The sequence below is a fragment of the Euprymna scolopes genome, chromosome 22 (assembly GCF_053919585.1).
Source record: "Euprymna scolopes isolate OS-2025 chromosome 22, ASM5391958v1, whole genome shotgun sequence".
Lineage (NCBI taxonomy): Eukaryota > Metazoa > Mollusca > Cephalopoda > Sepiida > Sepiolidae > Euprymna > Euprymna scolopes.
Genome location: NC_136503.1, coordinates 103,810,174 through 103,823,952, shown reverse-complemented (window position 1 = coordinate 103,823,952; position 13,779 = coordinate 103,810,174). Strand labels below are relative to the sequence as shown.

Sequence of the window (13,779 nt, the reverse complement as noted above, 5' to 3'; positions counted from 1 at the left end):
ACTTTTGTTTTATTTTTATTTTTTTGTAAAAGAAAAAGAAAACAACAACAAAAAACAAAGGTACTCATGAAAAATACAGAACGTGTCATTTTTTTTTTAATAGGATTTTTAAGTTCAATCCAAAGTTTTACAATATCTTGTGTGTTCAATTGTTAGATGAAAGTACAATTGGTTCCTAAATAATAACGTTATAATTTCAGCACGATCAGTATCCTGCAGAAGTACAAAATAATAATAATAATAATAATAATAATAATAATAATAATAATAAATAAGTAAGTAATAATACCTACCTGGTCAATGGGTAGACCAATGAGATTTGAAACCGGGGTCAATAGGGTTGACCCCATGTAGAATTCGCCTCGTCTTACCATCACGACGTTTTAACAGTGAATGATATTTTGTTGACGATGCCTTTACGGTCGAATAGAGAAAGTGTTTTGGGATTATTTAAACGACGGTCGTAACAACAACAACAACAACAACAACAACCGCATCGAAATAAAACCAACAAAAAATATATATGTATATCTGTATACAATTTTTTTTTTTTTTTTTTTTTTTTTGTGCGCGTGCGTTTGCGAACAAACGCGCACAGGAAGGGAGAAAAATATTTTAAATAAGTATTTTTTTTAAGTCGTTTCTAAAATAAAAATAAAATAAAAATAACCTGTCTCCTTCAGAAGTCTAAGGTCCGGTTTGGGCAGTATATCAACGCCTCTTTCTTTTTCTTTTTTTTTATATATATATAATTTTACTTTTTTTTTTTTTTTGGTAATTTTTAACTGCGTTGACTTTGGACTGACACTTGACAAAAAAAAAAAAAAAAAAAGGCGAACAAGCCGGTTATAGTGACCTCCCTTTGTTGGTGAAATGAGTTCCGTCCGAAGAAGTATTGTTTTCTAGAAATTATGGTAGGTGGTGGGTTGGTGGGGTAGGCTTCTTTTTTTTTTTTTTTTATATTATAAATATTTTTTTTAAAATTCGTTTTTGACTATTATTCTTCCGAGGTCAGTGATGACAATCTGTCTTTGTAAAAACAGATGTCTATCTGAAAAGTAGAAAAAAAAAAAAAAATAAATATATATACATATTATACACATATTTAAATAAAAATTACGTCAAAATTGCCATTCAACTTTTTATCTCATCATCTCTGCCACAAAGTTCTAGGGTAAAAATCGCTAAATCACGGCATGTTTTTTTTTTTCGAGAAAAAAAAAATCTTTGTAGGCATTAAATATTTTTTTTTTTTAATATTTTATATGAAGAATCTTTTCGATTTAAAATCTATTGAGAAATACACATTTTATATTGAGAAATACATATTTGAAATATCTAAACATTACAGTTATCCAAGTTATACAAAACGGCCGTCGATTTGGACCATACTGGATACTTTTATCTAATGTTCACATATTTAAAATGTGTATTTCTCAATATAAAATGCGTATTTCTCGATAGATTTTAACTCGAAATGATTCCTAATATCATATTTGGTACTTGTTAAGATAGGGTATTTATTTCTCTCCCACTACAAGAACTTAGACACCAGGGTCAGAAAGTGGAGATTGAGAGGAGACGCAACGCAACGCACTCTGATCTGCAAAAAGTGTCCGGGCGGACAGCCCCATTGGCATTTCTCGACGAGGGCGCCTGAGGCGATTAGTAATAAACTAACCCCTTCTCAAAGAGAGAAGGCAAAGCCTGAGAAGATGGACCTCCTAGAACAGCACAGAACTTTACTCCTACCACAACATCAACAGGGACCGGATCAATGATCCGGCGGATCATTACAGCCACGGCGGATCATTACAGCCACGGTCTAATCTCTGTTGAGTTTGAGGGCCCAGAATGAAAATCCCCCACCGTACTTGTTAAGACAGAGTCGATCGATTGATTTATTTTAATATATGGTTTTAAGCAAAAACAACAGTACTTATTTGTCATGTCGAAAATAGTAATATATCCAAAAATTACGAAAATTCATCAAGTAGAACAATAGGTGTGTCAGAAATTTCGTGAAAAATAGTGAATAATTCCACCCCGCCTTTCTAAGCTTATAACTCCTCGAAAAATGTAATTCAAGCCCTAATTTTTTTTCAATTAAAAGGAGCAAGAACTAAGGTTTCATTAAAAAAAAAAGAAAAAACAAAAAACAAACAACGTGGTTAAAAAAAAAAAAAAGGTTTTAAACTTCGAACTTTACAGGTAAATTTCTAAAAAACACTACTTTTTTTGTTTTAAATTTGAATATATTATTTATTGATCTTTTCTCTTCAATTTGTGAGTAAATTAATTATTTACTTTTCGGTGAGTAAATTAATTATTTACTTTTTAATAGACACTTGAAAATGGGGGGTGGGCGTGAATTTAAAAAAAAAAACGTTTGTCTAAAATATATTCGGTTTGCTGGAAAGAGCATAACATTTCACATTGATCCTGAAAATATCGTAAAAATTGAATCAATAGAAAAATTTTGAAAGATTTTTAAAGTTTAAAAATTGAAAACTATTGAGTTCGTAAAATTCAATTAAATTCATTACTGGATAAAAAAAAATATTTCTATTACTTTTAAAACAACTTTAATAGTTTATTTTGGAAGTATAATCCATAAAGAAAATAAGCAATCCACTTTTAAAAGAGAAATTACGAGTTTTTTATATTTTATTCGCAGTTTCGTGTTAGGGGTGTCAAAAATTCCTACAAAAATTCTGATACACCTAGTAGAACAACTACTTTTGTGTTTAGGACAACAGCATATTTATTTCATCATTTTGTGTATTGTTGATATCTTATATACTTTCGTATAGAGTGATGCACTATGCAGTGATGATGCACTGATGCAGTTCTCGGTTGATTAACTGCGTCTGTGTCGGATATATACTCGAGAGTCAAAACAATGATAAGAATATTCTGTTGTCATAGCCATAGTAATAAAATAGTCTATCATTGCGGTTTAAAACAGTACATCAGCCATTAAAGTGGCGAAAAGGGAGATAAGTATGCCCCTCGTATTCGCAATCTTCAAGGTGTTCACATCTAGGGAAAATGCGATTTTCTCTCAATTTTCCATAAAAATTACTTTTAACAATTTACTACTCAATGAATTTTCGTAATTTTTGGATATATCACTATTTTTGACATGACAAGTAAGTACTGTTGCTTTTGCTTAAAGCCATATATATATATATATATATATATATATATATATTAAAATATCGATCTGTCAACCATCTTAACAGGCACCTAATATTTAACAAAACTTTTTTTAATGCCTACACAACTTTTTTTTCTCGCAATAAACTCACACCGTGATTTAGTGACTTTCCCTTTTGTAAACAGACATCTTCATATATATATACACACACACAAAGATATATAATACATACATAGATACAAACATTTCTGTGCGAAAGTGCAGTATAGTTAATAGAAAAAAAATGTTTTTTAAAGTGTGTGTGTGGGGGGGGGTAAAATGTCCAACAAAGAACTTATACTAACAATGGGGGGGGGGGGCTTTGCCCGATTGTAAAATACGCTTAAATATGATATTTTAATTTGTCCAGATTTCGTATATATTATTAAAGAGTCGCGATTTCAAAAGTAAAAAAAAAATGTATTTGAGTGCCATCAACTAGAATCGAAACAGAAAGTAAAACTGTAGCATTGAAAGCTGGTGACGTTACCACTGTACCAACGTGACACACATATGAACTGATTAAAAATAAACTAAGATGAATGTACAAAATGTATAACAATTTTGTTCAATTTTGACCCCATGGTGCAGTGATTAGAGTACTTGGAAAAAGCAATAGTAAAAGTGATATTCCTCTGAAGGTTGACGGTTCAATCCTCAGCGTGGGCGATGGAAAAATAAATTTACGAATTACTTAAGACCTCTATCCATTCATGGCTGATGGAACGAGAGCATGCTACTCCCATGAAGTAAATAAAAGGTTCCGTCTGAAATTCCATCCAAATTCACAAGTTTGACAGAAACATTCCCAAGTTTGACAAGACACACCTGAAGAAGGTCGAAGGCTACATGAACCGAAACGTTATGAAAATGACACTCAAAATGAGGATAGTAGTCCGAAGAATCCAAATAATACAAATAACCAATTCTTATCTAAAAAACTCAGAAAGATTATCTGGATCAGTTTTTTGTTTGCTTGTTTTGTTTTTAACCGACTTCAAAACGTTTCCTTTTTGTGGGTATGTTTCCCAAATAAGCCCAGTATTCAGTCAGAACGAATAAATAAATAAAACATGGCTGCACATAAGTTCTGCACAGGAAGCATTGATCATCACTCAAAAATCGAAAATTAAACAAACTACTGGTAGAGTATCACATTTTTGCACAAATGGCGATATTAATTTGATGCGTTTCTAAGGGGGCTATACAAACATCAATCACAGCCGTATAAGCACATGACCCCAAATTTAAAGCTATAACTTTGGATAGAATCGTGGCAACTGCGACCAATGACGGACGTTAGCGATACACACACACACACACACACACACACACACACACACACATACACACACACGACGGGTGCCACCAGTATTTTCTTTGATTTTTGATTTTGAGCGACCATACCCCCCCCCGCTAATATGTATAAAAGCCAAAATGTGTTAATGTGTGCATTTTTTGTGTATGTCCGGCAAAGGCTTTTTTCGGGGTGGTTCTCAGGTTTGTTGCTCATTCTTATAACTTTTTATATGCTACAGAGATGATAATATCTAAGATTTATGAAACGACTCAGCGTGTATCTTTAATTTGGGCAACTTTTATGCATGATTTTCGCCATATTTATTGGCCCACGTGTGTCTTTAGCTTTTCAGTACAAAAAAGTGAAACTGAAACAAACCTCGCCATGTCCAGAAAAGCAATGAACAGTTTGATCAATGTCAGTGAAAACCATCATATCAGACAATTGCTATTCATTTGGGCCACCCCCAACAAGTTGGGGAGAGAAAAAATAAAACAAAAAAAAAACCTGTCTCACAGAAATAGTTAACTGTGGGATTTCATTCTGTGTGACCGCAATAAAATCAAGCACCTCATTTACTTTTTAATCGCTAAACCAGCAAAAATTGGGTAGACAAACCCAAAAAACTGCCCCGCAGTAAAAGTTAACTGCGGGATTTCTATTTGACCTCATTAAATTCACGCACCTGTTAATTCAGGTTTTAATCCTTAAATAAATTCAAACGTTTTTCTATTACCTTCCCTTACTGGCCGAGCGGTAACATGTCAGGCTTTTTAAAACTTTATTTTCCACTTTCGCCTCAAGGTTTCTGGTTCAATCCTACCTACCAAAACTTTTTTTTTTCCATCATGTTCCCTGTTTTTTTTTGTTTTTGCTTTTCCGAATATTTGTTTTCATCCAAAATCGAACCTCTCAAAGGAAGAAGTATTGGCTGTGCAATGATGATGATATAATACTATCAGTAGACAAATGCAATTCTACAGTATTCATGGATGGAGTGGAATATTCCAAGAAATAGGTAGATCTGCTGTAAAGTGAAACAGAATCTGATTTCAAAAACAGAAAAGAAGCGGTCACAGATCCTCAGTAATGAGGACCTCATACCATCTGCAAAACACAGACAGCTAATTCAGCATTATAGAAAGCTACTGCACATTTGTACAGTCTTTCCAAGATTTATAGTGACTGTATTCCATTAAGACATATTGTCAGCACCTAAGGTTCAGCATGCCATCCAATCAAGCCAATATAATCACCCCAATCATAAGTAACTCTGCATCATACATCAAGAATTCACTTTGTGGAAATAATCAACAATGCTCCCATTCATTCCAACCAGATGGTGAATCTAGATATAGGGAGTCTGTTCACAAAAGTACCCACTAATGAGACTGGCCATGATGTGGGATAAGCCGACTTCAGATACTTCACTGAAAGGATGCCTTGAAAATATAATGAAGATGTTGACACTGTGTAAAAACTATAAACTTCTTGATGGGATGTGATATTGGTATGAAGGATTTGATGATGGGGTCACCCACTGTCCCCAGTACTGACCAATGTATATATGAAATGCTTTGAGGAAATGGCATTAGGACCAACACCACTGAAGCCACCAATGTGGTTGCGATATGTGGATGACACATTCATACTCCAGAAAATGCTCAAACATTACTGGACTATGTGAACTCTCCGTCTATCTATATAATTTATGATGGAAAAAGAACTTAACAAATTATAGTTCCTAAATGTGCTAACAACTCACACTGGTCAGGGATTTATATCATACTGAAAGCCAACTTCCACTGGATAATGTCTAAATTTCAACTCCCATCATGCATATAATGGAAAGAATTAGCATTACATCAGTTCCAAGAAATCTGGACCAAATACCAAAGGACACCACCGAAAAACTCACTCATCACAGTTTGCATACCATATATGAAAATATGGCGACCCAAAAAGAAAAAAAAAAGATAAAAGAAAAAGAAAAAAAGAAAGAAAATAGAGTGAAGAAAAGAATAGAGCGAAAAAGAGAAGAGAAAGAAAAGAAACGAAAAAAAGGAAAACGAAGGAAAAAGGAAAAAGAAAGGAAAAAGAAAGGAAAAAGAAAGGAAAAAGAAAGGAAAAAGAAAGGAAAAAGAAGAAAGGAAAAAGAAAGGAAAAAGAAAGGAAAAAGAAAGGAAAAAGAAGAAAGGACAAAGGAAAAAGAAGAAAGGACAAAGGAAAAAGAAGAAAGGACAAAGGAAAAAGAAGAAAGGACAAAGGACAAAGAAGAAAGGACAAAGGAAAAAGAAGGACAAAGGAAAAAGAAGGACAAAGGAAAAAGAAGGACAAAGGAAAAAGAAGGACAAAGGAAAAAAGGAAAAAGAAGGACAAAGGAAGGAAAAAGGAAAAAGAAGGAAGGAAAAAGAAGGAAGGAAAAAGAAGGAAGGAAAAAGGAAGGAAAAAGAAAGGAAAAAGGAAAAAGAAAGGAAAAAGGAAAAAGAAAGGAAAAAGGAAAAAGAAAGGAAAAAGGAAAAAGAAAGGAAAAAGGAAAAAGAAAGGAAAAAGGAAAAAGAAAGGAAAAAGGAAAAAGACAGGAAAAAGGAAAAAGACAGGAAAAAGGAAAAAGACAGGAAAAAGGAAAAAGACAGGAAAAAGGAAGGAAAAGGAAGGAAAAAGAAAGAAAGGAAAAAGGAAGGAAAAGGAAGGAAAAAGAAAGGAAAAAGGAAATAGAAAATAATTGGAGGATTTTTTTTTCCTTCGATGAAAAAGGATAAATGTTGGTAAAAAGAAATAGAAATATTTAAAAAAAAAAAAAAAAAAGAACTTCCACCATTCAACGAAACACGTGTAAGCCACACATTAACAATAAAATACTGAGTGTGAAATAAATATATCTTTGGTTTTGAAATATTTAGTAGATATATATATATTTATTTACCTATTCAAGCGTGGTCAACGTAAATAGAAGACCTTTCCATTAAAGTCGGGTAATCTGCTGCCGTCGCAGAATAAAGTTTATTGGCCACGGCTAGACGATTATTACAAGGATAGTTAGTTTTTTTGTTTCAATTAAAAATAAAAAAATGCCGAAAAATTTATACAACTGGTTCAAAAGTGACTGTATTTTCTTTTCCAAAACAATTATTTTACATCTGGACATGTGCATTTAAAAGGGAGTACTTATTGCCGGGAAAATACTGGAAATAATGTTTCGTTTTTTTTTAAGTGTATTTAATTATGAATTTAAAATGCACCAGTTTAAAAAAAAAATCATCGTAATAGTCGTTTATCGCCTAATCGTGGTTGTTGTACTTAATTCTGTGACGTCAGCAGGTTACGTGACTTTAATAGAAGGACCTTTTATTTATGTTGACCACAATTTAATAAGTATGCGTGTTTGCCATATATATATTTCCACAAAACCTCTGGCCTTGGAGAAAACTCGCTGCTATGATTTCAAATGATCTGAAATGACGTCAAGAGAAGACTTAATTCCAAATATTTCTCATATGTTATATCTCCCCTCTTAATACTATGAAATTTACTTGATGTATGAAAACCAAAGATGGGAGATATAACACGAGAAATATTCGGAATCAAATCTCCCCTTGCTGTTATTTCAGATCATTTGAAACCATAGCAGCAAATTTTAGTCTCCCCTTCATCAAGGCCAAAGGTTTTGGGGAAATATATATATATGGCACTATATAACCACCCCAACCTCCCCATGTTAAGAACGGCTTTCGGAATACCCCCCCCATGTTAAGAACGGCTTTCGAGGTTGGGGTGGGGGGTTATTCCCAAGCCGTTCTTAACATGGGGAGGTTGGGGTGTTTATTGTATTTATTTGCTTCCCCACCAAAGCAAATTAGGCACAAGGCCGTTTTTAATGCGGGGTAAAAACCAGCTCCCCTAAAAGTAGGCAAAAAGGAGGCACTCAGGTTTCCAAAAATAATAATTGTTCCAGTATAGAGGGTTTCCCCTCCATTGACTGGTACAAATTATCCTAAGTGTAGCAGTGTAGCACTGTTCTGCAGATGCTACACTGTAGCATCTGCAGAACAGATGGTGTTTATTTGCTCCCCCACTGAGCAAATTAGGCACAAGGCCGTTTTTAATGTGAGGTTAAAACCAGCTCCCCTAAAAGTAGGCAAAAAGGGGGCACTCTGGTTACCAAAAATAATAATTGTCCCAGTATAGAGGGTTTCCCCTCCTCCATTGATTGGTACAAATTATCTCAAGTGCAGCATCTGCCGGAACAGATACTACACTTTGATCCCGGCACGAAGGTCAAGAAGGTATTTATTTGCTCCCCCACCGAGCAAATTAGGCACAAGGCCGATTTTTAATGTGAGGAGTGAAGGGGAAATGGGGACCAACTCCCCGGGGAGAAGGGGAGCTGGATAGTGACAATTGGTATGAAGGGTTTCCCCTACATTGACCAAGGTCATATATGTGGGATTGCCCCAACATATGGTCTTTGCTTGCAGTATCTGCCGGAGGCCAAGAACAACACAAAAAAGGCAAGCCTGTGTTTATAATACGCTGGGGCACGACGTAAAAATTTACCAAATGGCATCTCCACTTTCGGCGATAAACTGTAGAAGTACCAAAATTATACAATAATACATGAGACATCGCTACTCGTTATCGAGCACTATTTTATAAACACCCGAGTTTCGTTGGATTAAATTCTAGGAAACCACCAATACTACTCTCTATCTTTTGAAAAGTCTATAATTAAAACATGATAAAAGTTAGAAACACGTTTTTTTTTTTTCTTAAATTTTATTTATTAATTTAATAATTTAACCTGATGTTTATATTATAATGTAAAATAGGTTGCAGCTAACTCAATACTATGATTTATTTATTTTTTCAGGATTTTCACTCCAGACGTGACACTTAAATGTCGAGTTTGTCGAGTTAAAGAAACATTTACAAAAAGGGTTAAAAAGGTCAAACCACGTTTTACGTGCGGAAAAATACGTTCCTTGTATTTTCCAATACATCGGTAAACACTGTGTGTTTTTTGAGCTGAATAAACATGTTACACTGAATAAAAACACGAAAAATATATCCAGTTAGGTAGAAAAGTAACTTATCTTGCCTTTGATAACATTTATATGTTATGTATTTGTTTTTTTTTATATAACTTTTTCGAATCTATGTGTATAGTAAGACAAACCCCAAAAATACCGTGTTCACCGTCTTGCGTTTTAAATAAATGTAATTTCAATTCACCACAATTCGTAACCAAGTTTGCATTTTCTAAGAAAAAGAAATGACACACATTTACGTGTGAATTAATTGGTGATGAAATAGAGTTGGGTGTTTCGTTTCTTCTATTTGTTATTTTTAATAAAAGGAGCTTTTATTATTTCGTATTTGTTATTTTATTTTTTTCGTTGATTACATTAAAAAAAAAAAATTGAATGGAGTACTTTGGTTAAACGATCAAATATTAAAAAAATTATTTGGGCTTGGCAATTTTTTTTTTTTTTTTTTTTTTTTACACTGCTAACATTCCAGAGCAAATTTAGAACGCCATTCTTAACATAGAGAAGGGAGAGGCCTTTGTTAATTATTCTCTTGCGCGGACGAAACTCCTAAAATGAAAACAACTTGCTTGAGAACGTTAATTTTAGCACACTTGCCATTTTTTTTTTCTTAATTGTCTAGGAAAACTGTACTATCCTGGTGGAATATGTTTTGAGGCAATATATATATATATATATATATATATATATATATATATATATATATATATATATATATATATTTAGCTAGTGTGTGTGTTTTTATTTTAGGTAGGTCATTTAAATTTAAAATATTGCTTAGGTACACCTTCCGTCTGCAGGAGGACCTGCTAAAAAGAATATTTTCTGTTTACATGGGCCAGGAAACATTTAATTACTGTTGAAAAAAAAAAAAAATTATAACAGCTTTTTATTATTTTATATTCGTTAATTTCTGGTTTTTATTTTGGCTAGACATTTTTTAACTTTAACGGTCAAAGTGAACTTCATTTTCCTGGAATATATTTTGTTTATTTTGGTGTGGTGTGGTGTGGTAGTAGTAGTACACCACACCACACAGTACACCACTGGTGTACTGGTGTGTGTGCCTGTGGTGTGGCAACATTTTCTAAACGATCTAACAAGACTAGTTTTAAATTAGGCAATATTTATTTTACTTACAATTTAACTGGTTTAAGGTAGACATTAGAGAAAATATTTTTTGTTTATTTCAGATGGGCAAATTTTTTTTGTCTGTGATGCACTTATGTTACCGTGCTATTTTTAGATAGTATTTTCAAGTTAAATTGAAGTTTCACGAGATCTTTTTATTATTATTAAATTGTTAGGTGAAAGTACAGAATAGTTACAAAACATCCTCCCAATGTTAAGAATGGCTTTCTAAATATTTCAGCACGGTAACAAATGCGTTTATATATATATATATATATATATATATATATATATATATATATATATATATACTTCTGCAGTTTACGGACTGTGCTATTTTATAGATAGGATTTTCAAGTCAAATTCAATTTTTACGGTACCTTTTTGTTATCAATCGTTAGATGAAAGTACAGAATAGTTAACAAAGGCTCTTTCCTCAATTTTAATAAGGGCTTTCTAAAGATTTCAGCACGGTCCGTAAACTGCAAGAAGCATTTTTTTTTTCCAAATTAAAATGGCCTAAATAAACTTTCATCCTGCTAGGGTAGAGAATATATTTAGTTGACTTTAGTGGGACAATAATTATTTATTTAGATAATGAACGTCCCGATAAGGAAAATATTTTTGTTTACTTCCGTTAAACAATATTTAATTTTAAATTATTTAGGAAAAATTCATTATTCCGATAATTTGTTTTCCCTTTACTCAGATTTGGAATTTTTTTTTTTAATTTGTTTTTTTTTTTTACAATAAGATAAATAAAAAAAATAATTACTATAAAAGTATTTCCCGACGAAGACGAAGCAGGTGGTGCGTTTGCGGTTGAAACCTCCTCGCTATTATTTCCGTAGAGTATTCCAATTCCGCCCGACCAGAAGGACAAGGGGTTTCCTGGTCTGTCATGGTTTCATGTGGTTCTCTTATATTTTGCTCGTCTGTTTTGGTTTTCGTTGTTGTTTTTATTATTATTTTATTTTTTATTTTTTAATCAGACATCTCCTCGTCTCCTTTTAAAATCACCAGGGGCTCCTCGCGTCTAGTCGGACTATCTCTCTTCCTCTCCTCTTAAACTAACTCTCACTCCGTCGTGATTTTAAAATCGTTTTCCACCTCCACCTTCTCTGCTTTTCCTCTCTCTCGTAGCGTCAAGTTTGTTTATAAAACCTCTTTCTCTATCACAAAAAAATAAATAAATATATACTCTCTCTCTCTCTCTCCATTTTCCCCCACCATCCCTTTCAGCAGTATTAATAGTAATAAAACAGTTTCATTTTATCTCTTCTGGTCTTCCATACTTTTTTCGCCTTTTCTCTATTAATAGCAACCGTTCCTCTTGTTTTTATACTTTAGTCGCTTAAGGCAAAAAAAAAAAAAAAAAGATCAAGTCTATAAATATATATTTCTACTTTAACTATATCGCATTATTTATTAAATATACTTTTTTACAGTCTGACTTCACAACTTAAAAAATGAGAGAAAAAAAAGATGCATCTATTTATTAATTTTAAATTAAAATTGAAAACATAATTGCTTATTTGGCATCTCTATAAATAGGGCCTACTTAATAGGCCTATATAAAAAAAAACTATGAAACAAGATGGGTCTGTGTTTATTGTCTATACGTAACTTTCATAAATAAACATTAAATTATTTATTTATTTAAGATATTTTAAATATGATGAAAACGAATTTTCACAAAATCCTATTACAAAACGTAAAATTTAACGCGCGCTTTTATTCGTCTCGACGGTATTTGTTGAATCATTTGTACCTATAAAACTTTCAAACAAAATTCTCGCGTTTCTGTGTGTTTCTCATGTATACGTAACTTTGATAATTTTTTTTCTTTTTTACCAATTTTTTTTTATTTTAATATAAATCAAATATTTTTTAAATAAAAAATAAACTAAGACATTTAAAAAAATTAGCTATTTAATCGCTGTAGTGAATTTATTTTTAATCAACAACAAATAATTGTTAATTCATGAAATGTTCTTTTTCGAAACAATATGCAAATATCGAGAAGTTTTACCCAATGCGCTGCTAGTTTGTCAGGCTCAAAAGATAATTAAATGAAATTTGTAAAACTTTCTTTAAAAAGAGTTTTAAATATGACTATTTTACACCTGATTAAATGCGGCTATTTTGATTAGAATATATATTAGTGGCCTGGCAAGGTCACAGAGGAGACAACAGAAGCAGCAAAAACCGTAGCTGCCTGCCAGGACACTATATAGACAAATGTAGAGAAGCAGCAAATATACAAATGTAGGGGAGACAATCGAACCAGCAAAACCGAAGCTGCATGCCAAAACGATATATATATATATATATATATATATATATATATATATATATATATATATATATATATATATATATATATATATATACAAATATAGGCAAATTTGGGCATATTTTATTGGTTTGAAAATATAGGTTCTTTTTTACCACTTGTCATAAAATTTAACTAAAGAATAGTAATAAAATTTTCAAAAAGCCTGCAAATTTTTATGTAATATAGTCCCATAAAACCAAATATATGAGTGTTTAATATTCAATTCGGCTACGAGTATAGATATATGCAAATACCAGCACTACCCAGTATTTATTTGGGTTTTGAATACTATTTTGAATATTTAGTCAGGGTTTAATTGTATGAGGGAAATATTCTATTGGGTTTAATTGTAGGAGAAAATATTTTAATTTGTTTAATTGGAGGAGGACATATTTTCATTTGTTTAATTGTAGAAGGAAATATACCAATGTGTTTAATTGTAGGTGGAAATATTTTCATATGTTTAATTGTAAGAGGGAAATATTTTCATGGTTTTAATTGTAGGAGGGAATATTTTCATGGGTTTAATTGTAAGAGGAAATATTTTCATGGGTTTAATTGTAGGAGGAAATATTTGTTTGGGTTTAATTGCAAGAGGAAATTTTTTCAAGTGTTTAATTCTAGGGCGAAATATTTTCATGGGTTTAATTGTAGGAGAAAATAATTTTATGGGTTTAATAGTAGAGATATAATTTCATGGGTTGATTTGTAGGAGGAAATATTATAATGAGTTTAATTGTTGGAGGAAATATTTTCATGGGTT

The 13,779-nt window shown here is 32.1% G+C and overlaps 1 protein-coding gene and 1 long non-coding RNA gene across 2 annotated transcripts in view; both read right to left on the bottom strand.

Moving 5' to 3' along the window:
- The window catches only part of LOC145243586 (lysophospholipid acyltransferase 6-like), a 126,642-nt gene extending 125,961 nt beyond the window's left edge, over positions 1-681 (bottom strand). Inside the window, exon 1 of the mRNA XM_080106577.1 lies at positions 294-681. Coding sequence (XP_079962703.1) covers positions 294-374 — 81 coding nt within the window. The 5' untranslated portion in view covers positions 375-681. The remainder of the gene's footprint in view (positions 1-293) is intronic.
- A 259-nt stretch (positions 682-940) lies between these two features.
- Positions 941-11,759, bottom strand: LOC145243587 (uncharacterized). The gene is made up of 2 exons (XR_013862916.1): positions 11,454-11,759; positions 941-1,051 (listed from the first exon to the last, which is right to left on the bottom strand). It is a non-coding gene; the product is annotated as an uncharacterized LOC145243587 (long non-coding RNA).
- Between the last annotated feature and the right edge of the window lie 2,020 nt (positions 11,760-13,779).